This window comes from Ciconia boyciana, chromosome 11, assembly GCF_034638445.1.
Source record: "Ciconia boyciana chromosome 11, ASM3463844v1, whole genome shotgun sequence".
Lineage (NCBI taxonomy): Eukaryota > Metazoa > Chordata > Aves > Ciconiiformes > Ciconiidae > Ciconia > Ciconia boyciana.
The window spans coordinates 7,557,410-7,580,574 of NC_132944.1; the positions used below are offsets into that span (position 1 = coordinate 7,557,410).

Here is a 23,165-nt window from a genome sequence, read left to right on the forward strand (position 1 = left end):
CACCACTGCTGACCCCAGGGAAACCCCCAGCCCGAGCATCCCCCATGCATGTCCCCATGGGAGAGGAGGTGGTGCTGGGACAAGCCTAGCTGCCAGCAGCCCAGGACACCAGGGTACCAAGCCCTGCTCTTGCTGAGGGGACATTTGTCAGCTCCAGCGAGGAGATGGCCAGCGGCACAATGCCCGCATCCTGGTGGGAAATGCCTCTTCTGGGACCTGCAAGGGAGGCAGGGTCCATCCCCGGGCGGGGACAGCCACCTCCGCCCCATCACACGCAGCTCCCATCCCTGCCAAGTTGCTCAAGGGCAGTCCCAGTGCCCTAACTGGTGATGTTGGTGGCATGGAGGGACACAGCCCCCGCGGCTCTGTCCTCACCAGGAAGACCCCTGTGCCTGCAAGCACAGCTGGCACCAGACACCGGGGGCCCCTCCAGCCTCATCTCCCCGGGGGGAACCCTCCTCCTCGGGCCCTCCCAGCATCTCGGGTCCTCCCATATTGCCGGGCCCAGCCCAGGAAAACGCTGTCGTCTCCTTCTATTCTTGCCCTGCAATAACATTTTCCCAGCTCAGAATAACATTGGCAAAGTCATTGGGCTCCTTTCATTGTTTCAGACGAGGCTTCCCCCTCTCCCCCAGCCCTGACAAATTCCTCCTGCACCTCGGGTTACACCAGCCTGGGGCGCCTTCCCCTTCCTTGGCTTCATCTCCCCAGGGAGCAGCACCCTGCCATGCCCCATCCATCCCCAGCACCCCTTTACCCCCAGGGTGGGGGTCCCAGAGAAGCCACCCCGCAAGCACTGCTGCAGCAGAACGGGGGTCCCTTGGGGGAGACAGCGGAGAGCTCGGAGGGCACCGGGCTGTGCTGTAACGCTCCTGGTGCATGCAGCAGCAAAATGCTCTTTCCCTTCTTACACAAGCCACTACTGGAAGTCAAAGTGGAAGGAAAAGAACAGCTTGAAGTGAGAGGGAGAGCTGGGGACGCGGCCACCCCTGCACCCACAGCACGACGCCTTCCGCTATGGCCCCCCCAAACGTCATCCCACAGCCAGAGCCACCAGCCACGCACAGCCCAAGCCAACGAGCGAAGCACAAGCAGCTTCAGTTCGCCTCAGTTTTCATTTCAGAGGCTTCTAATGGTTTTAATTGAAATTTTCATTTTCTTTTTCTTCCCCCCAGGGAGAAGGCGGTGGCAAAATTTGTTTCATGGGAAATTTCAGTTTCTGTTTCCAATTTGGAAGAGGAACAGAATAATCAACTTAAGAAGGAAAAAAAGCTTCAAAGGTTGCTCGCTCCCTGTGGGAGGCCGAGGAGCCCTCCTGGCCCCGGGGAGCCCCTTGCACGTGGGGAACGGCGCGGCACGGCCGGACTTCGGGCTGGAGCGGATCAGATGCCGAGCCAGACCTGAGCCCCACAACCAAGCTCTGCCAGGACCCCAAACCTCCTAGCCCTGCTGCCAAGCCCAACCTGAGGACACCAATCCCACCACAGGGCAGAGCCGGGAGCCATCCCAAGCGCCTGCTGCCGCCCAAGGCAAGCGGGGCCACTGCGTGCCTCAGTTTCCCCCTTTCAACAGGGAGGGAGCCCCTGGGGCCGCCCGCTCTGCCCCAGGACAGAGACAGGGACGCAGCCAGCCTGTGCCCCGGGGCCGGGGGACCCCCAGCCCGGGCAGCACAAGGGCAGACGGCAGCTTTCCCCCAGCACAGGGACGTGCTCCGCAGCTCCCGGGGCTCTCCGAGAGCTGGGCTGCCCCAGGCCTTTCCCCTCTTTGGGAAGGGGGAAGATCTGCATTATGCAATTTAATTTTTTTAGAGCAGGTTCATTGCTTTTAGGCAAGAAGGAGGAGATTGGGGCGCTCTGGGCTCCTCTGCCAAGTTGGGCTGGAAGCGGCCCGTGGATTAAGCTGGCAGAGCGGGGGATGCAGCAAGCCCGAGCAGGATCACGGGGAGAGTTTTAACTAAAACCAAGCTCTCCCAGCGCAGCACCCCGAGGGCCCCCCCGGCACCCCAGCACCCGCACCCTACTGCGGCGGGGCTCGAAGGGTGCCCGGGCTGAGCAGCACCCAGGGGACCTGCCGGGCAGCCGGGGGCCGCCTGGCTCCCACCCAGCAGCGGGCGGGATGCTGAGCACCCACGGGCATGCCCACGCCAGGGGAGCACCCACGCACCGCAGCACCCACCCAGCCCACATGCCAGGGCTTGCCGGTGCCAGAACAGCGCCGTGCCTCAGTTTCCCCCCACTCCAGGTGGGAGACGATCCCTCACGGGAAGCGGCGGGGCTGGCGCGGAGCCCGGCGGCGCATCCCCCCGCCCCGTCACCCGGCTCCCCCTCTTCCTCCTCCTCCTCCTCGGGGGCCCTCCACGTCCCGCGTGGGGAACGGGACGAGCAGCCACCCACCGAAACCTCAGCCCAAACCGAGCCTCCAGCGCAAGGTGCCCCCCCAAAAAAAAACCCAAAACCCACCGACCCGCCCTTCGGGCGCAGCGCAAAGCCTCCCCAAGCCCCCACCCGGCCCCCGTGGGGGGGAGCTGAGCACACCCACCCCCGCGTGGGCAGGCACCCCACGCCCCCGCAGCAGGTGCCCCCGGCCCGGCTCACCGCGGTAGGGCAGGCGGAGCCGGGGCAGGCTGCGCCCCGCCGCCAGCAGCGCAGCCCCCAGCCAGCACACCCACACCGACACCGACACCGACACCGACACGGCCGCCCGCATCCCGCCGCCGCTGCCGGGGCTGCCGGTGGCACCGAGCTTTTATGGAGCCGCCATCCGACCGCCCCCGGCCCGCCCCGGCCCGCCCCCGCCCGGCCCCGCCCCCCCCCCATCCCCCGGGGCGGCGGGGATGCGCGGGGGGTGTCGTGCGAGGCGGGACGGCCCCAGCCCCCGGGGGGCCCCCGAGAGCTCCGCACACCCCCAAATCGTCGCCTGCCACCAGCGGTTTAGGCTTTGCTGCAAGCCCCCCCCCCCAAAAGAAGCAACCCCAGCGCTCCCACAGCCCCTGAGCCCAGCCAGCCCCTCTGGCTCATCCCCGGGGGGGGGAGCAAGGGAGGGGAAGCTGGGGTCCCCCAGCCTTGCCCTCCTGGAGGGGTGGGAGAGGGCACACAGCCCTGTCCCCCGAGAAGGACGCTCAGCGTGGGGTGATCTCCAAGCACTACCAAGCACCCGGCTCTCAGGTCCCATCTCAGCGGCCAGGCAAGCTGGGGACGCCAGGCCAGGTGGGGAGGGGGGCTGAGCAGGATCGAGGGGGGCACGGGGTGCTGCGCCCAGCCCTGGTGCACCCACAGGGCAGGGGACGGCAGCAGGGATGCACCGCTGTCTGCCTGCAAAGGTGCCTGCTCACCTGCACCCCGAGCGGGGACCCCGGACAGCAAGCAGGACCCCACGGCACCCACACCACCCCCGTGCCATCCTCCCCCAGGGCTGCAGGGTCAGGGGATGTGGCCGTATGAGAATCAGAGAACCCACACAGGCTTCCCTGGGCACGGGGGGAGGTGTCGCCCCCTCCCAAAAGCCTTGGATTTCTCCCCAGCACTGGACGGAGGAGAAGCAGCCGAGGAGCTGGTGGCTTCTCCTGCAGCGCTCCATGGCCACCGGCCTCATCCCTTCTCCCAGCCCAGCACGGGGCAGCCTCGGTAGCCCCAGCCCTCCCGCAGCCCCCCGAGGGCTGCAGCAGCTTCAGTTGAAAAGGAGGGCAGGAGGATGGGGGGGTTCCAGGTCACCCCCAACCTTTTGTAATGGAGCAGCTCCACGACCCCCTCGACTGGGACAGAACCCCCTCAGTTCGGCTCAGCGAGGCCCCAGTTGGCCCCTGGCCCTAGTTTCCCGAGGGAAGACCGTAGGGGCGGGCAGCACAGCGTGGCTCTGGGACAGATCCAGCACCCCTGGGTGCTGCGGAGTAGCAGGGAGTGGGGTAAGAGCAAGGAGGAGACGCAGCCCGCGGGCAGCTCTGGCAGATAAGTGGAGGCTGCCTGCCCAGACCCGCGCGCTGCCTGCTCGGACCCGAGGGTTTGGGGGAGCGGCACTGCGGCAGGAGCTGATGGGAGGGAGGGAGCAGGATGAACCCCAGTGCCGCTGGCCGCTCCTGCTCCCCCCGGCACCCCGAGGCTGATCTGGAGCGGAGGCTCCCAAGGAGCAGCCCCACAGCCTGCCCAGGCAGGATCCTGGGACAAACCCAGGGGAGCGGGGAGTGCTCCAGCAGACCCCACCGCACCGAAGAAATCTGTGGTGCCTAGGGTCCCCAAGACCCCACAGGCACTGCCACGGACAGACGGACAGACCCCCCCCACTCCTGGCCGTGCTTACCAAGGAGATTTATTGACTTGCACGGGGAGGATGGGGGGCACTGGCCCCAGCTCCCCTGGCAAGCAGGCAGGGAGGCAGGACGAGGCGCGGGCAGGCAGAGCGGGGCACCGGCCAGCCCCCTACCCCACAGCCAGCACAGCCGGAGGTGGCACGGGGACAGGGGGAGGCATTGCCAACACCGGGAAAGGCAGGAGGCACCCAGCCATGGGGCTCTTGGTGGCACCTGGGCAAGGGCGACACAATCCCCGGCGGGTGGCTGGGACCCAGATTTTGAGGGCACAGCCAGGACTCGCGGCACAGGCGTCACCGTGGGGCCAGCCCTGAGCCCAGCCAACACGGCATGACGCCAGCTGGGTCCCCGGCACGCTGGCAGGCATTTGCTGTGCTCACCTCCTGCCCCATTTTTAAAGCCTTGCGTCCCACTGCTCAGCACCCCCCGCCCTGCCCCTGGCCAGCGTGCTCAGCCCTCAGCAGGCAGCGGGGGCACCGACGCCAGGGCAGGCAGGAGGCGGCTGTAGATGTCGATGCCCTGCAGGAAGACTTGCTCGTTCAGGAACTCGTTGTGGTCGTGGAGCAGCACCGGGGTGCGGTTCATGGGCGAGAAGCCAATAGCGGGGTGTCCTGCCTGGGGATGCGGAAGGTACGGGGTGAGGCCGGGGCTGGGATGGGCACCGCGTGTCCCCTCTGCCGGGGCATGGCTCCTGCTTGGGGCTGCAGGTCTCACCCCGGGTGGGGGATCCACGGGCGGGCTGGCATCGCACTCACCGCTCGGATGTAGCGGCTGTCGGTGGCAGCCGGGAAGATCTCAAGCTTGAGCTGCAGCTTCCTAACAAGGAAGACCCTGCGTCAGCATGGGCACAGGGGCAGCCGGGTCCCCTGTCCCCCTGCCACCCCGTGGGCAAAGAGATCACACCAGGAAGGTCCCTGAGCCCTGCAGGACACTCAATCCCACCCCTTTTGGGGGGGCACAGGGAGATGCCCTGAAGCATCTCCTCCCAACCCCTGCCATGACCCCAGAGAGCCCTGGGGACCCCCCACCTCCCACCAGAGGATAACCCTGCCAGGGTCCTGCCCTTCCTGGGGACACTACTCACATGTCCCTGCAGACCCCACTGAAGGCTTTCCACCACGGGTCCGACTCCTCGGTGGAGGTGACGTGTTGGTCCATGTATTTCTGATGGAGGGAGAGGGCAGGTGAGGGGCAGAGGGGTGGGCACGTGGCAGGGGAGGGACAGGCACGACGCACCCAGGTGGCCGAGACCCCTCACCTGGTGAAACTCATAGGTGACGCCGTCCCCGGCACCCCGGCACCACGCAGCCACCTGCTCTTCAAAGGCCTGAGGCAGAGACCAGAGGAGGGGTATGAGCGGGGTACCCCGCAACCCCCTCCCCTCCCGGATGGGGCCAGCGTGACGCCCACCTTCAGGTCCACAGTGGGTGGGATGCGGACATCGAAGCCGGCTGCCATCTCGGAGGGCACCACGTTGAAGGAGACGCCCCCCTCCAGCATGGTCAGGTTGAGCGAGGTGACGTCCCCTAGGGTCAGGCTTGAGTCGGACTTGAGCCTCGGGGGACGCAAGGGAGAGTCACCCTCCGCCACCCGGGGAGGAGGGGAAGCGCTCCCCCACCCCGCCGCCACCCCCAAATGGGGAAACTGAGGCACGGGGCGACAGCGCCGGATCAGAGCCTGGCTTGGGATCCCAAGGACCCCCTCCACGGACCAAACTGAAGCCACCACCATCCTGCTGCCCATCTCCTACCTCTGCTTCTCGCTCTCCCTGAAGGCCAGGAAGGAGTCAATGACTTTGTGCTGGGGAGGGAAGGGCAGGGGGGTGAGGACCAGCCCTGCGGGGGGGCACCTGGCAGCCCCAGGGCAGGCAGGGGGGGTGTGCAGGGTGTACCCCCTCTCTTACCAACTTCTCAGCCGCCGTATTGCTGATGAAGCGGGACCCGTGCCCGGGGCTGCCCACGCACTTCACCTTTATCCCTGCAGCAGTGGGGGGAGAGGGAGGCGTTGAGCAGAAAGCCCGGGGTGGCACCAACGCCCAGCACCCGGCAGAGCCAGGGACGGGGCGGTGGGCACGCAGTTACTCACACCACGGGCTCTTCTCGCCGTAAAAGACGCTGAAGGTGTCGGACGGGCTGGCCAGGCCTGTGGTGGGCACAGACGAGGGGTCAGCGGGACACGGGGGTGCTGTGATTTGCCCCCCTCTGTTCTGCCCTGGCAACATTTCCCCTCCAGGCTGGCACCGTGTGGGTCACTGGCCGGGGAAAGGAGCCCCTGAGGGAGTCCCCAGAAGCCATGCCGGGTGCCGGTGCGCGGGGGGTGATGCCAACAGGCAGAGGGGTGCATGCCAAGAGGAGACACGTCCCCGTGCCAGCCCTGCCACCGCTCACCCTCGTCCAGGGCGAAGCCCACGTTCAGTGCTCTGAACTCGGGGCGCTGCACGAACATCTCCATGCCTTTGTGTCCGCCCATCTCCTCGTCTGCGGGGGAGAGCCTGGCGTGGAGGAAGGAACTGGGGCATCCCCCGGCCCACCGCCCTCCAGTCCTCCTTCCACGCCAGCCTGGGTTCCACCAGCGCACCCAATGTCCTCGGACCTGGAAACCCCTCCAGCCCCAATCTAGGGGAGCTCAAAATCCAGAGAGGCTGGCAGGGGTGCCCGGCTGCCACACCGCGGGGCACTCCAGAGCATCACCCAGCTGCCAGCCCCCCCTGTCCCCCCGAGAGGGGACACCCTGGGGACTCACCAGGAACAAAGGTAAGGTGGATGGTGCGGGCAAAACACTTTCCCTCCGCCTTCAGCCTCCGGATGGCCTCGAGGTACCTGCGGGGAGAAGGCAGTGCCTGGGCATCACAGAGAAGAGAGGCTGGTGTGCCCTGAGCCACCCCAAGGGGGGTCAAGCGGTGGCACCCACAGCCCCAGGGACCCTGGGGATGGTGGCATCCTGTCCTGCATCACTCAGAGGCATCCTCACGCCGTGCCCGCTCCCCCTGGCAGGTGCAGAGCCCCCCACTCACTGGATGGAGACACACTTCATGTCCTGGGCACCCCGGGCGTAGATGTTGCCTTGTGAGTCCTTAACAGCCTCGAAGGGTGGGTAGGTCCAATGCTCCTGTGGGGAAGAGCGGCCGTGACGGCAGAGGGGCACGGTGGGCACGAGCTCCCGTTCGCCTGCCATCCCAGTCCTCCCCACCATGCCCATCCCTTCCCTCGCCCTGTCCCAGCACCTCAAAGACGGGCACGACGTCGGTGTGGGAGTTGAGGAGGATGGAGCGCAAGCGGGGGTTCGTGCCCTGCCAGGTCAGGATCAGCACCACGCAGCCCTGGCACACCTGTGGGGCGAGGGCAGGATGTCACCGGGGTCCAGGCTGGGGACAGAAGGGCTGGGACCAGCAAGCCGGAGCCAAAAAGCATCAGTCTGGGAAAAGTTTCTTGATGCCACCTGGCAGGTCACCCCTTTCTCCACTGGGAGAGGGCAGGCAGCAGGAGCAGGCATGCCTGCACCCCCCAGAGCCAGGCAGGGCCCGGCCACAGGCACAAGACCTGGCTGCAATTCAGACGGAGGAGGGGAGACAAACCCCGGAGTCCCCTGGGACAGCTGGTGCCCAGCAGGAGGGACATCTCAGCCAACGTGACCCTGCCAGGTCCCCAGCTAATCATAGCACGGGTGGCCGCAAAGGTCAGCAGGGACCAGCCCGAATACAGGCTTAAGGAAGAGCTCAGGTCAGCTGGGATTACAGGCAGAGGGGATTCATTCCTTCCCAGTTCCGGGGCGGCGGCAGGGGAACAGCCCGGTCACTAAGGACCCAGGTGCAGATGGATGGATGGATGGATGGACGGACGGACTGGGGGCTGCTCCTCGCCTCGCTCACCTCCACTTTCTGGCAGGCCAAGCCCAGGTCGGTGCCGACGCGCTCCAGAAACCGGACGGCTGCATCTGGGGAGGAGCGGGCATGCCCAGAGTTACGCTGGGACCTCCCTCCCCTCTCACTGCAACTCCCCGGGGACCCCAAGGCTCTCCGGGGCTCCCAGGCCAAGGAAAGAGGTGACCAGAGAGGGCGGGTGATGGAGGTCCTGAGCACAAGAGGTGGCCGGGAGTGGGGACAGGAGCAGCTCGTCACCGTCCGTTTGGGGCAAGGATTAGGGGAACATGAAAAAATAAAAATTGAAGGGAGCGAGTTCAGGGGGGACAGTCCTCTGTAGCAGTTTTGGGAGCTCCTCACCAATAAAAAAATCTCGCTGTACTTCAGTGGGGGGATGGAAATGTGAACGGAAGGAGATCTAAATAAGGTTATCATCACGAGCATCCGTCCCAGAGCCAGGGCAGCGTGGAAAGGGGGGGCCCTGGGGCACGGGGCTGGAGGAAGCAAACGGCAACTCTGGGTGCACTCGAGATGTCCCTGCCCCAACCAAAGGCACCGGCAGAGATAAGGCACAAAGGTGTCCGCTCCTTAACACCACGATCAAAACAGCCCTGACCGAGGACTCAGGCACCCGGGTCCAAAGACCAGAGCTGCAAGGTAGAGGAGAAGGAGCCACGTTGCCAGATCCCCGCACAGCTCCCCGCCCCGTCCCCCTCATCCTCACCATAGTCAGGTTTGGGGTGGACGGTGTCAATCCTCAGGTACTCCCGGAAAAGCGTAACCGAGGGGTCCTCCGAGGCCCCTGTGCTCTTCCCAGGCTTCCCAGGTGCCATGTCAGGCTGGGGACTGGGGCTACAAAGCTCTGGGGGAAGAGCGGGGAGATGGTTAATCACCCACCGGCCCCTCCAAAGTCCGCTGGCAAGCTCGGTCGTCACAGAAACCAAAGCAGGACGGGGCAAAGGTCTCCCCGGTGAGAGTCCTGGGACGCTGCCACCACAGGAGAAGTCCCCCCGCCTTGGGTACAGGGGTAGGATGGGGTGTGCCCCCCACGCCATCCTTTCATCATCCCCCCCGAAGCGCATGTTCCTGCCCCAAATGCGGTGCCAGGGCAAGCTGTGATGCCCAGGTGTGGGGCGAGAGGTGAGCCGTGGGGTTGGGCTAGCTGGGGTGTAGGGGGCTAGCAGGGAGGAAAGGGGGCAAAAGGTGGGGAAGGGGGTTATGGGGGAAGAAGGGTGTATGGGCAGGGGCACACGGTGGTCAGGGTTAGCCAGTGGTTGGGGGTCCAGGGGATGTGGGGAGTGCAGGCAGGGAAGGCAGGATGCTGGTGTAAGGGGGTGCAGGTAAGGAAAGGGGGGCCAGCCAGGGGAAGCAGGACGATGCGGGATGCTTAGGGGCACATGGGCGTGCAGCAGGAGGGGTGAAGGGGAACACTGGGGGGTATGGGAGTAGGGGGTGCAGAGGGGCTATGAGAGGGGTGTGGGGGGACCATAGTTAAGGATGCAGGGGTACTGTGGCTAGGGGTGCAAAGGGGCACAGGTGGGGTATAGGGGTACCATGACTGGGGTGCCGGGGCACTGCAGTTGGGGTGCAGGTGCACCATGGTTAGGGTTGTGGGGAGTGCGGGGTACCGTGGGCAGGGGTGCAGGGAAGGTGCAGGGGTTACCGTGGTTAGGGGTGCAGGGGGAGGAAGGGGGAGCAGGACGCCGTGGTCAGGGGTGCAGGGTACTGTAGTTAGGGGTGCAGGGGCTGCACGCGTTGGGGTGCAGCGGTCATATTATTGGGGTGCAGGGGTAGCACGAGCAGGAGGGCAGAGGGGTGCAGGGGACCGCGGTCGGGGGCGCAGGGGTACGGGGGTGCAAGGGTAACGTGGTTAGGGGTGCGAGGGGGTGCAGGGTACCGTGGCGAGGGGCGCAGGCCTGGGGGGGGGGGGGGGGCGAAGGCACCGGGGCAGCCCCCCGGGCGCTGCCGGCCCCCCCGCCGCTCCCCGGACCCGCCCGCCCCGGCCCTACCTCCGCGCTGCCGCCGCCGGCGCCTGCCCAGACCGGCCCGGCCGGGCCCCGCTCCGCCCGCTCGGGCCCGCCCCGCCCCGCCCCGCCGCCGGCAGCGGGCAGGGGGCGGGCAGGGGAGGAGCGGGGGGCACAGGACGGGCACGGGGCGGGCCGGGCACCCTCCTGCCCCACACCATGGGGCTGCCCCACACAGAGATGGGGCTGGAGCCCGGGGAGCCCCGCGGCGCTTGGGGACACACGCAGAAAGCAGAGAAGCATCGGTTTATTGGCCTCACGACAGGCGACACCCCGTCCCGCCACCCTGGGGACACCCCAGAAGAGAACAGTAGCCCTCACGCCAGCCGCCTGTGCCCCCAGTCCCTCGGGACAGCCCGGCCCCCCGTCCTCCGCTCGGCAGGGGACGAGGCAGCGCTCACTTCAGCTGGCGCAGGAAGCCCAGCAGGGCCTGGTGGAAGTCCTCCGGCTTGTCCAGGTAGCAGGCATGGCCGGCATCGGGCACCACAGCCACACGGTGCCTGGGGAGGTGCCGGAGGCTCTGCAGGGCCTGGGGACCCAGGCTTGTGTCACGGTCACCGTAGAGGATCAGGGTGGGCGTCTTGGTAAGGGGAGAGAGAAAACCAGAGCACTTGTCAGAGCGGGAAATGGCCACCACGCTTCCCCTGGGCTATGCCCACCTCCATCCGTCACCACGGGGAGCTGGCAAAGCCAAGGGCAGGCAGGTGCCAGCCCCTCCATGAGCTGGGGGGGGCACAGGCCCCCCTCACTCACCCCAAAACAGGGCCACCTTCCATGCCACCCTCCAGCCAGCTGGCCCACGAAGCTCGCCAGCACCCAGGGACACCCCAGGAGCCCAACAACCCACCTCACCTGGACCTGCCGGTACTGCTCAGCAGCGTAGTCCTTGGTGCCCACGGGTGCAACAGGCACAAAGCCGGCCAGCCGGTCCCCCCACGCCAGGAGGAAGGGCAGGGCAAAGCGGCCGCTCATGGAGGGGCTGACAAGAACGAGCCTCCGCATGCCCAGCTCCTGGAGGACGTGGTCCAGGAAAGCCACCCGGCCCTGTGCCGTGGTCACCATCTCCGCCAGGGGCGAATTCCCGTAGCCTGGCATGGGGCAGAGGGCACTGGGTGGGCGCGGGGCAGGGGGGATTGTGCAGCCTGCAGTGGTCTCTCCCCTCAAGGCTCAGCTGGCTTGGCAAAAAACGGGCACCCGATCAAGCCCCAGCGGTTGTACAGCCACAGCCACGTGCCAGCCGGACCGAGCCAGCCCCAGCCAAAGGGTTTGGGTGCCCATGGAGGTCAATGCCCCGGGGCAAAGCCAAATCCCAGGCACACTGCCCCAGGGACCGCCGCTAGCTGCCTAAAGAGGTCCAGAGCCCTCCCTAAAGAGGTCCAGAGCCCAGCGGTGGCTGAGGCGAGGGACGGGAGCTGCCCAGAGGGATCAACTTAAGCGCAGTGCCATGGTCCTACCGGGCAGATCTATCGCAACCGCACGGTAGCCTTCTCCGGCGAGCAGTGCCAGCGTGCCCACGGCCTCCCACGTCTTGGAGGTGAACGCCTGGCCGTGCAGGAACAGGACATCGGGCCTGCGGTGGGGAAGACAGGTGGGAAGGGGTTCAGGGAAGATGCCGTACCCACAGGCGTCCAGCAGCCATGAGGGCTGGTGGAGACCAAACCCCAGGGCCTGTCACCCCCCACCTTCCTCCACCACCAGAGCTGGTGGGCTGACCCACCTCCCGGGGCTGGCGGTGCTGCTGGCCTGGGGCCCTGCGGAAACCTCCCTGTAGAAGACGGGGGGCTCTCCCGCAGTCGTTCCCGTTCGCACGGTGGCGTTGGCTGCCCGCCGGCCCCGCTTCCCCTCGTCAGGCCTGGCGCCTGCCGAGTGCTGCTTGTGCTGGGCGGCCGGGAGCAGGAGGTAGAGGACGAGGGTGAGGAGCACCCCGAGGAGCAGGAGCCCCAGGCGGCTGCGGGCTGCGGGCATCTCCGCTCCCCCTGGAGAAGGACAATGGCAACCAGGGGCCGGGAGCCCCAAACCCCACTGCTGCGGGGGCGGCGGGCCCCAGACCACGGTGCTCTCCTCAGCTCCGGCCCTGCCCGCGCCCGGCGCTGGCAGCCCTGCCCGGCCCCGGCCTCCCGAGCTCCCGCTGGCTCCGGCCGCCGGCCCCGCCGCCCCTCGGCTCCCGCCGGGACATGCGGCCCCCGCCCCGGCCCCGGCCCTCACGGCGCCGCGCCCGCGGCCCCAGGCTCCGCCTGGCGGGAGGCCGCAGCGCTGCAGGCCCCGAGGGCTGTCAGCCGGGGGCCCGCCCGCCGCACCGACCCCCCGGCAGGGCCCCACCGGGCCGGGGCCGAGGTCTCGGGAGAGAACGGCCGGTGCCGGAAGAGGAGCCCCGGCTTGACGGGGCCTAGCTGGGGCTTGGCGGGGCTCTGCAGAGCTCGGGTAGGGCTCTCGGGTAGGGTTCGGCAGGACTCGGCTAGAGCTCGGCTCGGCTAGAGCTCGGCTCGGCAAGGGCTCGGCAGAGCTCGGCGGCGCTCGGCAGAGCTCGGGTAGGGGCTCGGCTGGCTCGGCAGGGCTCGGGTAGGGCTCGGCACGACTCGGCTAGGGCTCGGCTCGGCTCGGCAAGAGCTCGGCTAGGGTTCAGATAGGGTTCGGAGGGGCTCGACGGAGCTACGTGGCCCGGCAGAGCTCGGCTGGCTCGGCTAGGACTCGGCTCGGTTCGGCAAGAGCTCGGCTAAGGCTCGGCACGGCTCGGCTAAGGATCGGCAGTGCTCGGCTAAGGCTCGGTAGGGCTCGGCTAAGGCTCGGTAGGGCTCGGCTAAGGCTCGGTAGGGCTCGGCTCGGCTCGGCTCGAGCTCGGCTAGGGTTCGGCTCGGACTCGAAGGGGCTCGACAGAGCTCGGCTACGGTTCGGCTCAACTCGGCTCGGCTAGAGCTAGGTGGGTCTCGGCGGAGCTCGGCTGCACTCGGCTCGGCTCGGCAGAGCTCGGCTCGGCGGGGCGGCGGCCGTTCCGGGGCCGCCCCGGGCCCTGCGTTCCGTGAGGCGGTGCCGCCGCTCCGCCTCCCCCGCACCGCCGGCCTTTGGACCCGGGGCGCGGCACCCCCAGCCCCGGGGCGCGGCGGGGAGCGGGCAGCGAGCGGCGGCCGGCGCTGGGGGCGGAGGAGCAGGTAAGGACCGCCGGCCCAGCGCCGGGAGGGGAAACTGAGGCAGGGGCGGGCCCGTGAGCCCGGCTGGCATGAGCGAGCAGCGCCGCGCACCCACCCCGGGGCCAGTCCCCCGCCGGTGTCCCCCAAAAAGAGGGTGATGCCAGTGTAACCCCCGCCTTCCCGGTGCCCGCGCCACAGCCCCGCCTGCCTTCCCGCCATCACCGGGCCTCGACGCCGGGACACCAGCATCCACCAGGGCCGGCCTTTCTGCTAGGCCTCGCAGGGCCGCCGCGCACACCGGGCCCGTTTCCACCTCTCAGCCCCCCTAACAGCTCTCCGCACCCCCAGGCATGGCCGCCCCACAGGTCACCGAGAGCACCCTCACGGTGGAGGGCCAGACCCTCTTCTACCGCCAAGCCGAGCCGGCCCAGCAGGCACCAAAGCTGACAGTGCTGCTGCTGCACGGCATTCGCTTCTCCTCTGACACCTGGCTTCAGCTGCGGACGCTTGCCATGCTGGCCGAAAACGGCTACCGAGCGGTGGCTATCGACCTGCCGGGTAAGGCACGGTGGAGAGCACGGCCCCGGAGCAAGGTGGGGGCCGGGGGGAGCCTATAGAGCCACTCGCATTCGTGGTGCTGGGATGGCAACCCCGGCGTCCTGTTGTGCCAGCTTCTCCCTGTCGCAAGGCAGCGGAGAGTGTGACAGGGCAAGTTCTGTCTCCCATGGCTCAGGGCTGGGGCGCTCGAAGGATGCTGTGGCCCCGGCGCCCGTGGGCCAGCCAGCGCCGGGGGCTTTCCTGAAAGCGGTTTCGGAGGCTCTGTGCCTGGGTCCGGCCGTGGTGATCAGCCCGTCGCTCAGCGGCATGTACTCCCTGCCCTTCCTCTTCCAGCACAACCACCTGCTCAAGGCATATGTGCCTGTGGCACCCATCTGCACGGAGAAATTCACGGCGGAGCAGTACGCTCAGATCAAAGTACGACCTGGAGGGAGATTGAGGGAGGTGGGGGAACCGGGAGGGGACGGTGAGGAGGGGCCCCTGGCACCCGGGTTGAGCAGGGGAAAGACCAAACAGGCCAGAAACCCCATTGCCACTGGGAAAGGGGAATGTGATGGTGAAGGAACGTGACTGTAGGGTAGCAGGAGGGAAAGAGGGGATGTTAGGAGATCAAGGAGTCTGAGCCTCAGTTTCCCCTTGTGGTGGGCAGGGGAGAAGGGCAAGTGTCTCCCCACCATATCCTGGTCCCAGGGTGTCCCCAGCCAGAAGGAACAGGTGCCTGGGTGCCGTTGGCAGGCTCAGGGTGTGTTCCCCCCTTTGCAGACGCCCACACTGATCGTGTACGGGGACCAGGATGCGGAGCTGGGGCAGGCCAGCCTGAAGAACCTGCAGCACCTCCCCGAGCACCGGGTGTTGGTGCTGCAGGGCGCTGGACATGCCTGCTACCTGGACAAGCCCAACGAGTGGCACCGTGGGCTCCTGGCCTTCCTGCAGCAGCTGGAGTGAGCGAGATGGGCTGCATGGAGGGGTCCACGGGGCTGGGGGACATGGCCAGCCCACCCACCCCTCCACCTGGGCACACACCCTTGCACCAACCCAGCTGCTCACCTGGCATCCCCACCCAGCCTCCCTTGGGACCAAATAAAACCCCAAGCTGTACCACCACTTTCCTGCCACCTTCCTCCTGCTTCTTTCCACCCTTCCCGCCTCCTTCCCCAATCCCCACCGCCTCCATGGCCACCATCCTGCACACACCTGGGGGGTGACAGCAGGGGAAGTGCAGCCACCAAAGGACGGAACATTTGGGAAGCGTTGCCCTGTGGGTGGGTGAGTGCCGGCTGCGAGGCCTCTGGAGCCCACCCATCGCCTCTGGCAGGACCCCCAGGAGCCTCGCAGGGTGCCCAGGGGTCCCCGGTGCTGTGTTTGGGCACAGGTAGGTCCCCCAGGGTGGTGGCACCTGTGTCCCCGGCCTGCTGGCCTCCTCTTCATCCTCCTCTTCCTCCTCCCACCCCTCCTGGCAGGCACCCAAGCCCAGGGTAATCCACAGGGGCTTAAAAGGGAACCGCTAGCCCCAGCAGGCTCCTGCCCACGGCGGCAGCAGCCCAGTGCCCCAGGGAGGCGGTGGGGGGGGGGATTTGCTGAACGAGTGGCTGCCATGAACAGATGGGGGGCCGGGCGGGGAGGCCTGACAGACGTCTGGCCGGACAGACGGGGGGACAAGCCCCCTGCCCACCACCTGCCTTTCCCCCGCCTCAGTGCTGCTGCACCGGGCACTCGGGGGCCCAGATGGAGCCAGCAGTGGGGTGCCCCCCCATGGCCCCCCTTCGCCCAGCCTGCCTGGGCTTTAGCTGCTTACGCCAGGGCCCAGGAGGATTTAGTGGGGGAGGTAGCGGGGGGGGGGGGGGGGGGGCACTTGGCTGTGGGCGCAGGGCACCCGTGCAGGGGGCACGGGGCAGCGCCAGGGGTGCAGGAGCCGGTCCCCGCCCTGGCAGTGAGGCAGGACCCCTGTCTGGAGCATCCCTTGCCCCCCACCCCGTTTAGCACTCTTGTTGCAGCCCCCCACGCACAGGGGTGCCTCCTGCCCCCTCCCCCGCCCTCCAGGCGCCCCCTCCAGCAGCACCCCTGGGTGCCGGCGGGCCCCGGGGTGCCGGCCGCCCCGTCCCTGCCCGCTCCGGTGTCCTTGAGCCCTCGAGCCCTGCCAGCTGATCGGCTTCCAGGAAAAAAAAACCGACCGCAATTACAAAGAGGGGCGATGTGTGAGCCAAGGGGGGGGCGGGGGGCAGGAATGTCCCCAGCGGTGGCAGATGGCCTTACCCAGGGTGCATTGTTCCTTTTAGTGTCTCTTATCCGCTGTAATAGGATCCCGGAGGGAGGGATGTGGGAGAGGGGAAGAGCGAGGGGGGCCCCGGCGTGGACCGGGGTGGGGGCCGGGGCTGCCAGCCTGGCCCTGGCCTGTCAAGCGGCTCATTGTTCCTGCCCCGGGTGTCACTGGGCGCCTCCGGGGACAATGTGGCACTGAGCGGGGTGGCCGGCGGCGGAGGGACGAGGCGCACGGAAAGGTACCCGCCAGGCCCCTTCCCGCGGGGTCGGGGGGGGGCTCGGGGCGGCCGGGAGGGCGAGCGGAGAGAGGTTCCCCCTGGGACGGGGTGGGGGCTTCCTCCTGTCCCCCCCGTCGCCTCCCTTTGCCACCCGAAGGTGCCCCGAAGGACGGGCGGTGCCCGGCTTCGTGGCTGTCCCGGTGCCAGCCGTGGGACGGGAGCGGGGCAGGTGGCCTGTGCCCATCACCGGGGCCTTCGGCGTCCCCACCAGCCTGGCTCACCTGGGGGAGAGCACCCCCCTGCCCGAGGACCCCCCACATTGCCTGTGGCGGGGGGGGGACACCCGTGGCCCCGCCGCCTCCCCCCTGCCCCACCGCCAGCCCCGTCCTCTCCCCGGCGGGGTCTTTTGTCCCCGGCGGGTCCCTGCCGCCGTTCATCCCCGGGGGCACGGGGACCCGGGCAGGCTGCCCGCCCCTGCTGGCACCGCGCACGGCTCCCTGCGCTGCGAGGAGGGGGGCTACAGGGGGGTACCCCCCCATTTCAGGCTCCCTTCCACCGGGAAGGGGAATATTCCCCCTTCCCCAGCCTTTCCCCCTTTCTCCAGCCCCCAGTAACGGGGGAGTGAAGATGGAGGGTCCAAACCACCCCGGGGGTGCAAGCCGTAGCGCTTAGGGGGTACAGGGACGACTGCCCCCCCCCCCCCCCCCCCCCATTACTCTGATGCAGGAGATGTGCCGTAGCGGTGGCGAGTCCTGCCAGCACCTAAAATAACTGCCCCCCCCCCGCCATGCCCGCAGACACGGGCCCCAGCCCCAACACGGGTGCTTTGTTTCAAAGCCGCTTGGCATCACCCGGCTTGCCGGGAGCCAGCGGTGCCGCAGCCGCCCACCCGTGCCCGGACACACGGCGATTGTCCTCCTCCCAGCCCCGCGCTGGCACTGCGGGGTCCCAGCCACCCCTGTCCCCCGGGCACAGGGTCCGGGCAGGGGCCCTGGGGTGCTCGGGGAGGGGGACAGGGTGCAGCAGCATCGTGCATTGGGCATCACGCCCGTGGTTTGCATCGGGCTGGCGGTTCCTGTCAGGGAGGTTGCCTCAGTTTCCCCTGGGCCTTTGCGCACGGGCAGGGGGAAGGGAGGAGGAGGAAGAGGAAGGCTCGCACAGCCTGCAGGACCACTCAGGCCACCTCTGCTTGCCCCCACCCCGTGTGTCACCACCCCAGCAAGCACCTGCAAACCGAACCCCACAGCCACGCTCCCCACACTCTTCCACTTCCCCCCGGTATCCATCCAGCTCCTGGCTTCATGGAGGTGCCGGCTCCGGCCAAGGGCCACGCGCAGGCCGGGTTAAAGGCTCGGGCAGACATGTGGTGGCAGGTCCCTTTGGGGAGCTCCCGGAAGGGGTGCAGGATGCTGGTGGGGCCCCGGGTACCATGGGGCCATGGCAAGCCTCCCCCACCGGAGGAGGGCACAGTGCTGCCCCTGCCTCAGTTTCCCCTCTTCCCAGCCATGGTGCTCTTTGGGCTGCAGATTTGAGGGGGGGGGGTTAGTTGTGGCCTCCCCCCTTTCTGGAGACTGCCATGTCCCACAGGCTCAGCTTGCCCTCCCGCCATGGCATCGCCGGACGGAGCCAGCGGCGTGGGCAGCAGCCCCGAGGAGACGGAGCTCAGCATCACCCTGACCCTCCGCATGCTCATGCACGGCAAGGTAACAGTGGGGGGGCTTGGTGCTGCTTCGGGGGGGTCAGCAATGCCCGGGGGGGGGCCATGCTGGAGCACCAGCTCCTCACCATGCCCTGTTTTTCCTCCCCTGCTGCCAATCCCCCTGGGAACAGCATTCCCAGAAGGATTTCTTCCCCCATCCTAAGCCAGGGAGGGGCCCATTCCCATGCCCCAGTGTCACCAGCAAGCCACCCAGTGTCCCAGTGGCCACAGGGCAAGGCCTGCCTGTTGCCTGTTGGCCAAGCTGTGGGCAGAGGAGGGATGTGGCAGGCAGGGAGCTGCCTGCTGATGGGGCCACCCTCGTCTCTGCCTTTGCAGGAGATCGGCAGCATCATCGGCAAGGTAAGATTTGGGGTCCAGGGCACTGCCAGCCCCGGGCTCCCCTGGACCTGACCACCCGCCCTGTTCCTCTCCCTGCAGAAAGGAGAGACTGTTAAGAGGATACGAGAGCAGGTAAGAGCGTGCTGGGGGGCTGCCAGGTCCTGCTGCCTGTCCTGCCTGCACCTGGTGGCTCCCACGTGCTGAGCCCTGGCCACCCCCATTCCCAGGCGGACCCAGGGGAGACATGGCTGCACCCCGGGGAAGGCTGCCTGGGGCAGGTGGGAGGGGGAAAGCCCAGGTCCCCAGGCATCAAGGCCACACCCAATGTCCCTGGGGGGGACACATCGAGCTCAGGGCCCACGATGTCTCTGACGGGGTGTGACACCATCCCCAGAGCAGTGCGCGCATCACCATCTCGGAGGGGTCCTGCCCCGAGCGCATCACCACCATCACCGGCTCCACTGACGCTGTCTTCCGCGCCGTCTCCATGATCGCCTTCAAGCTGGAGGAGGTAGGCAGCCCCCCCCACCCCTGCCGGGTGCCCCCTGAGCCGGGAGCGCTCGCCCCATGCTGGTGGGCTCATGAGGGTCCAATGCCACGTCTCCCCCACTGCCTCGCAGGACCTGGGAGCGGGGAGCGATGGGGCAGCAGCGGGCAGAGCGCCGGTGACACTGCGCCTCGTCATCCCGGCCAGCCAGTGTGGCTCGCTCATCGGCAAGGCAGGAGCTAAGATCCGGGAGATTCGGGAGGTGAGGCTGAGGGTGCCCTGGGTGCAGGCTCCCCTTTTCTCTCGGGGGACATGGAGCCCTCGGCGTGGGGGCTGCCGCGGTCCTGCGGGAGCTGTGCGAGGTGATGCAGGAGTGGAGCATCACCCTGCGGGTCCTGCAAAGGTCCCCAGGGACCAAGGAGGGAACAGGGGAGGTGTGAGGTGCTGAGCCCTGGGGGACTATGGCTGAGGCACCCCAGCGTCTCCCTTTGCCCTGCCCAGAGCACAGGGGCGCAGGTCCAGGTGGCCGGTGACCTGCTGCCCAACTCCACCGAACGGGCCGTCACCGTCTCGGGCGTGCCAGACACCATCATCCAGTGCGTGAGGCAGATCTGCGCCGTCATCCTGGAGGTAGCCGCCGAGCCCCGCGCTGCCTGTCCCCCACCCAGGGCTCCCTGTGCCCACCTGGACCCAGGCACCAGGGTCCCCCCGTGCTGAAGCCCATAAGAGCACCCTGCCTCGGCGGTGCTGGGGGCCATGCCCAGATTGTTGGGGGTGTGGGGGGGACAAAGGGGGTCCAGGGGGCTGCAGGGGCATTCAACCTCATCTCTCGTCCCCTCCATCTCCTTCCCTTCCTCTCCAGTCGCCTCCAAAGGGGGCCACCATTCCCTACCACCCTGGCCTCTCCCTGGGCACCATCCTGCTCTCTGCCAACCAGGTAAGGGGTTGCAGCCCCCCCGGGGGCTCGGGGTGGCTGGGGGCCCAGCCTCTGCTGGCGAGGGCGACTCCGGGTGGGCTCCCTGTGCTGGGGGGGGTGGCCTGAGGCAAGGGTCCCTGCCTGGCCCCCCACTGATGCCCCTTCCTTCCCCCCCAGGGCTTCTCCATGCAGGGCCAGTACAGCGGGGTGTCCCCCGCCGAGGTGAGTCTGTCCCTGTGGCAGCCAACCCCTGCTCCCATGGGCACCAGGTCTGCGCCCTCTGGGATGGGCACTGCTGGGGATGCCCGTCCTGGGAGGCACTGGGTGCCAGCGTCCAGCCCCGGGAGGGGACAGGGGACCCTCTGCCATCACCGCTAATGCCTCCTTCCTCCTCCTCCCACGGCCCGGGCAGGTGACAAAGCTGCAGCAGCTGTCAGGGCACACGCTCCCCTTCGCCTCCCTGGGCCACGCACCCTCCATGGTGCCAGGTGAGCATCTCCCGTGCCCCCGCCAGGGCTGGGGGTGTGGGGTGCCCCCCCTGACCCACCCAGTCACCTGGCCCTGATGAGGGGGTCCCCGTCCCCTGCACCCTCTCCGGTCCTGGCCCCCCCAGCATGGCTACCTGCCCCCCAGAATGACCCTGTCCTTGATTTCCCGGCGTCCCTGCACCCACCGGAGCCCCCCAACCCTGCAGTGGGGGAGCACCGGCACCAAATTATGACTGGTGCCCATGTCCCGTCCTCCCTGCCTCTCCCCAGGGATCCTTCAGGTTTGTCCCCAGGGCCACTGACTGGCCCAGCGCGGTGCTGGGGTGGGGGCACAGAGCTGCTGGAGACCTGCCCCCCGCCACTAACATCCCTGTCTCTCCCTCCAGGCCTGGACACCAGTTCCCAGAGCAGCTCCCAAGAGTTCCTGGTGCCCAACGACGTACGTGTGGGTCCCGGGGATGGCGAGGGAGACCACAGCTTGCCCCCACCCATGTGTCCCACCCTGCAGCTGCTTTGCAGGGGCCAGCACCCACTGCCCCACACAGTCGGAGGCTCTGCCTCAGCCCCCAGAGCTCAGGAGCAGGAGGGGCTGCTGGGGCAGAAGCAGCTGGAAGAAAAGGGAAACTGAGGCACGGGAGGGAGAAAGGGCTTGGCCAACGCCAAGGAAGAGCCTTGGGATGTGGCAGCCCAGCGATGCCAGCCAGGTGGGGCTTGAGTGAGACCAAAAAGGAGGCTCTGCCCAAGGAAAGCAGTGCCCTGCCCGCCCGGTGCCTGCCTCAGTTTCTCCACTCCTCCCAGGCGTAGCGGGTGGCGGGGTGAGCCTCTGGGAGCTCCCTGCTCGGCGTGGCTCCTCCAGCTGCTCCCAGCTCACCCTGGTCCCTGCTCCTCCAGCTCATCGGCTGCATCATTGGCCGGCACGGCAGCAAGATCAGCGAGATCCGGCAGATGTCAGGCGCCCACATCAAGATCGGGAACCAGACCGAGGGCTCCAGTGAGCGGCACGTGACCATCACGGGGTCCCCCGTCAGCATCACCCTGGCTCAGTACCTCATCACAGCCTGGTAGGTGCCAGCCTGGGGGGACACACTGGCTGCTAGCAAGGCGTGACACCTCCCCAGCACCCCGACACTGCTTGTGGGGGACGCCACCCCCAGCATCCTCAGCAAGGATGAGCTGGGTGGTGCTTTGAGATCCTGCGATGGTGGGTGCGGGACCCAGGACCCCATGGGGTTTGAGCCCCAGCTTTTTAGACCAGCAGGATGCCCAGGATGTGCCATGGAGACCTGTCCCTCAAGGGATGGGGCACACGTTCCCCGTACCCTAAGACGGGCAGGTCAGGGTGGGGGACCCACTCCGTCACCGTGGTGCTCACCACCCCACCCTTCTCGCTTGCTTCCCCAGCTTAGAGACGGCCAAATCTACCTCCCAGGTGCCGCCGGGCCCTGGCTCCGTGGACCTTGGTGTGGGCTTCTCTCAGCCCCTCACCCCGGGCTCCGGCGCGGCGCTGCCCGCTGTCACCCCAGCCCCCCCAGCCCTGCTGGGCACCCCCTACACCATCTCCCTCTCCAACTTCATCGGTCTGAAGCCGGTGTCCTTCCTGGCGCTGTCCCCATCCTCTGTGGCGGGTCCCAACGGCGGCACCGCCACCTACACGACCAAGATCTCGGCAGCCAATGGCACCAAGAAAGCCGACCGGCAGAAGTTCTCACCCTACTGAGCCCCGCTGGTGGCTGGGCAAGGGGGTCTGGACTGCCACCCAGTGCCAGGGACGCCTCCCTGCTGCCCACCCTGTCCCCCAGCCCCTGCCAGGCGCCCCGTGCCCAGGGAGGGTCCCCCTTGTCCCCCACCCCAGGGAAGGGAAGGGTCTTCCCGGTGGCGATGCCTGCTGGAGGAAAGGGCTGCTCCGCTGCCTGCTGCCGGCCCCCCCTCCCCGATTTTCCTGCACGGGGACCGCATGCCCTGGTTTGGGGCAGGGGGGGCTGTCCCTGCCAGCCTGTGGTCCCCGCTTCCAGTGCCCTGTGCCGGGGCGGGACCTCTGCCTCCAGCCCCTCGCCCTCCCCACCCTGCCGTCCCACTCCTGCCCACCCTCCGGCTGGCTCCCAAAAGGAGGTTCCCGCCAGATGAGGGGCTGCCTGGCCTCTCTGGGGGTCCCCTGTCCCCTGGCTCTGGTGGGGGGCCCTTCCTGGGCCACCTCAGGGCAATCGCCTCCCAGCAACCCCATCCAGGAACCAGTCCCTGCTGGCTTGGAAATGCTGTATATATAAGTCTATATTTTTTCCTTCTTTGTAACTTATCAATGGTTTAATAAAAAGATAAAATTTACAAGAAAAAAATAATAATATCCCTACCCTGGGTGGAGACACCCCCCCACACCAGGGGCAGCCCCAGCTCCTGGGGACACGGGGTGGTGGCCGGAGGGGCAGCCCTGTGGCCAGGGAGGAGCTGGCCCTCAGCCCCAGTCTCTCTGGGGGTCTTCCCTGAGCCCCCTTCCTGCCATGGGGCAGTTTGCGAGGCCATGGGGCAGTTCTCCCGCAGCCCCCCAGTTATTATGGGGCAGGGGAGTCTCCAACCCACTGTGCCAGCACCATCCCTGGGACCTTTGCTGGGGGGGCTGGGGGTGATGTACCCCTCCAGCATCGCCTCAAGCAGGGTCCACTCCCCTTGCTTGCACTGGGGGCTGCATGGGAGGGTCCCCAAGCCCTGCAGAAACAATGAGACCGAAGGGGGACAGTGGCTCCCGGTCCCCTCCGGCTGCCGCTGCCCAGGGACACCCTGCACGGCCCCCCCTGCTGCCACCCTGTGCCGTCGCGTCCACCCCAGCGCACCCCTGGCCGGCAGCCCGGTTCGGCTGGCACATGGCACCACTGGCTGGGCTTCAGCTGGACAGCTG

General features: G+C 67.8%; 4 protein-coding genes across 13 annotated transcripts; 2 read left to right on the plus strand and 2 right to left on the minus strand.

Moving 5' to 3' along the window:
- Nucleotides 1–4,290: 4,290 nt before the first annotated feature.
- On the minus strand, nt 4,291–10,239 carry ACY1 (aminoacylase 1). Of its 2 annotated transcripts, XM_072875589.1 has the most exons (15): nt 10,172–10,239; nt 8,887–9,024; nt 8,172–8,236; nt 7,527–7,631; nt 7,317–7,411; nt 7,046–7,122; nt 6,691–6,780; nt 6,389–6,445; nt 6,207–6,280; nt 6,054–6,103; nt 5,714–5,858; nt 5,562–5,630; nt 5,388–5,467; nt 5,059–5,119; nt 4,291–4,918 (listed from the first exon to the last, which is right to left on the minus strand). In XM_072875589.1, exons 2-15 carry the CDS (start codon nt 8,993–8,995, stop codon nt 4,754–4,756), a joined length of 1,242 nt encoding a protein of 413 aa, XP_072731690.1. In that variant the 5' UTR covers nt 8,996–9,024; nt 10,172–10,239; the 3' UTR covers nt 4,291–4,753. The 2 variants fall into 2 exon arrangements, with proteins under 2 accessions (XP_072731690.1, XP_072731691.1); XM_072875590.1 differs by lacking the exons at nt 8,172–8,236; nt 10,172–10,239 and having other exon boundaries at nt 8,887–9,023.
- Nucleotides 10,240–10,417: 178 nt separating this feature from the next.
- ABHD14A (abhydrolase domain containing 14A) lies at nt 10,418–12,175 on the minus strand. Its single transcript, XM_072875591.1, has 4 exons — nt 11,904–12,175; nt 11,641–11,756; nt 11,039–11,274; nt 10,418–10,766 (listed from the first exon to the last, which is right to left on the minus strand). The coding sequence occupies exons 1-4, from the start codon at nt 12,149–12,151 to the stop codon at nt 10,584–10,586; spliced, it is 783 nt and encodes a 260-aa protein (XP_072731692.1). The 5' UTR covers nt 12,152–12,175; the 3' UTR covers nt 10,418–10,583.
- Nucleotides 12,176–12,471: 296 nt separating this feature from the next.
- Nucleotides 12,472–15,089, plus strand: LOC140657899 (putative protein-lysine deacylase ABHD14B). Of its 6 annotated transcripts, none has more exons than XM_072875595.1 (4): nt 12,472–12,607; nt 13,660–13,869; nt 14,203–14,286; nt 14,632–15,089. In XM_072875595.1, the coding sequence occupies exons 2-4, from the start codon at nt 13,662–13,664 to the stop codon at nt 15,072–15,074; spliced, it is 735 nt and encodes a 244-aa protein (XP_072731696.1). In that variant the 5' UTR covers nt 12,472–12,607; nt 13,660–13,661; the 3' UTR covers nt 15,075–15,089. The 6 variants fall into 6 exon arrangements, with proteins under 6 accessions (XP_072731696.1, XP_072731694.1, XP_072731695.1 ...); XM_072875593.1 differs by lacking the exon at nt 12,472–12,607 and adding an exon at nt 12,799–12,951; XM_072875594.1 differs by lacking the exon at nt 12,472–12,607 and adding an exon at nt 12,964–13,103.
- Nucleotides 15,090–16,183: 1,094 nt separating this feature from the next.
- Nucleotides 16,184–22,587, plus strand: PCBP4 (poly(rC) binding protein 4). Of its 4 annotated transcripts, none has more exons than XM_072875586.1 (13): nt 16,184–16,367; nt 17,917–18,049; nt 18,382–18,405; nt 18,484–18,516; nt 18,779–18,895; nt 19,005–19,133; nt 19,373–19,501; nt 19,734–19,808; nt 19,965–20,009; nt 20,200–20,275; nt 20,662–20,714; nt 21,167–21,336; nt 21,677–22,587. In XM_072875586.1, the coding sequence occupies exons 2-13, from the start codon at nt 17,954–17,956 to the stop codon at nt 21,990–21,992; spliced, it is 1,263 nt and encodes a 420-aa protein (XP_072731687.1). In that variant the 5' UTR covers nt 16,184–16,367; nt 17,917–17,953; the 3' UTR covers nt 21,993–22,587. The 4 variants fall into 4 exon arrangements, with proteins under 4 accessions (XP_072731687.1, XP_072731686.1, XP_072731688.1 ...); XM_072875585.1 differs by having other exon boundaries at nt 17,934–18,049; nt 21,677–22,586; XM_072875587.1 differs by lacking the exon at nt 18,382–18,405 and having other exon boundaries at nt 17,934–18,049.
- Nucleotides 22,588–23,165: the final 578 nt, after the last annotated feature.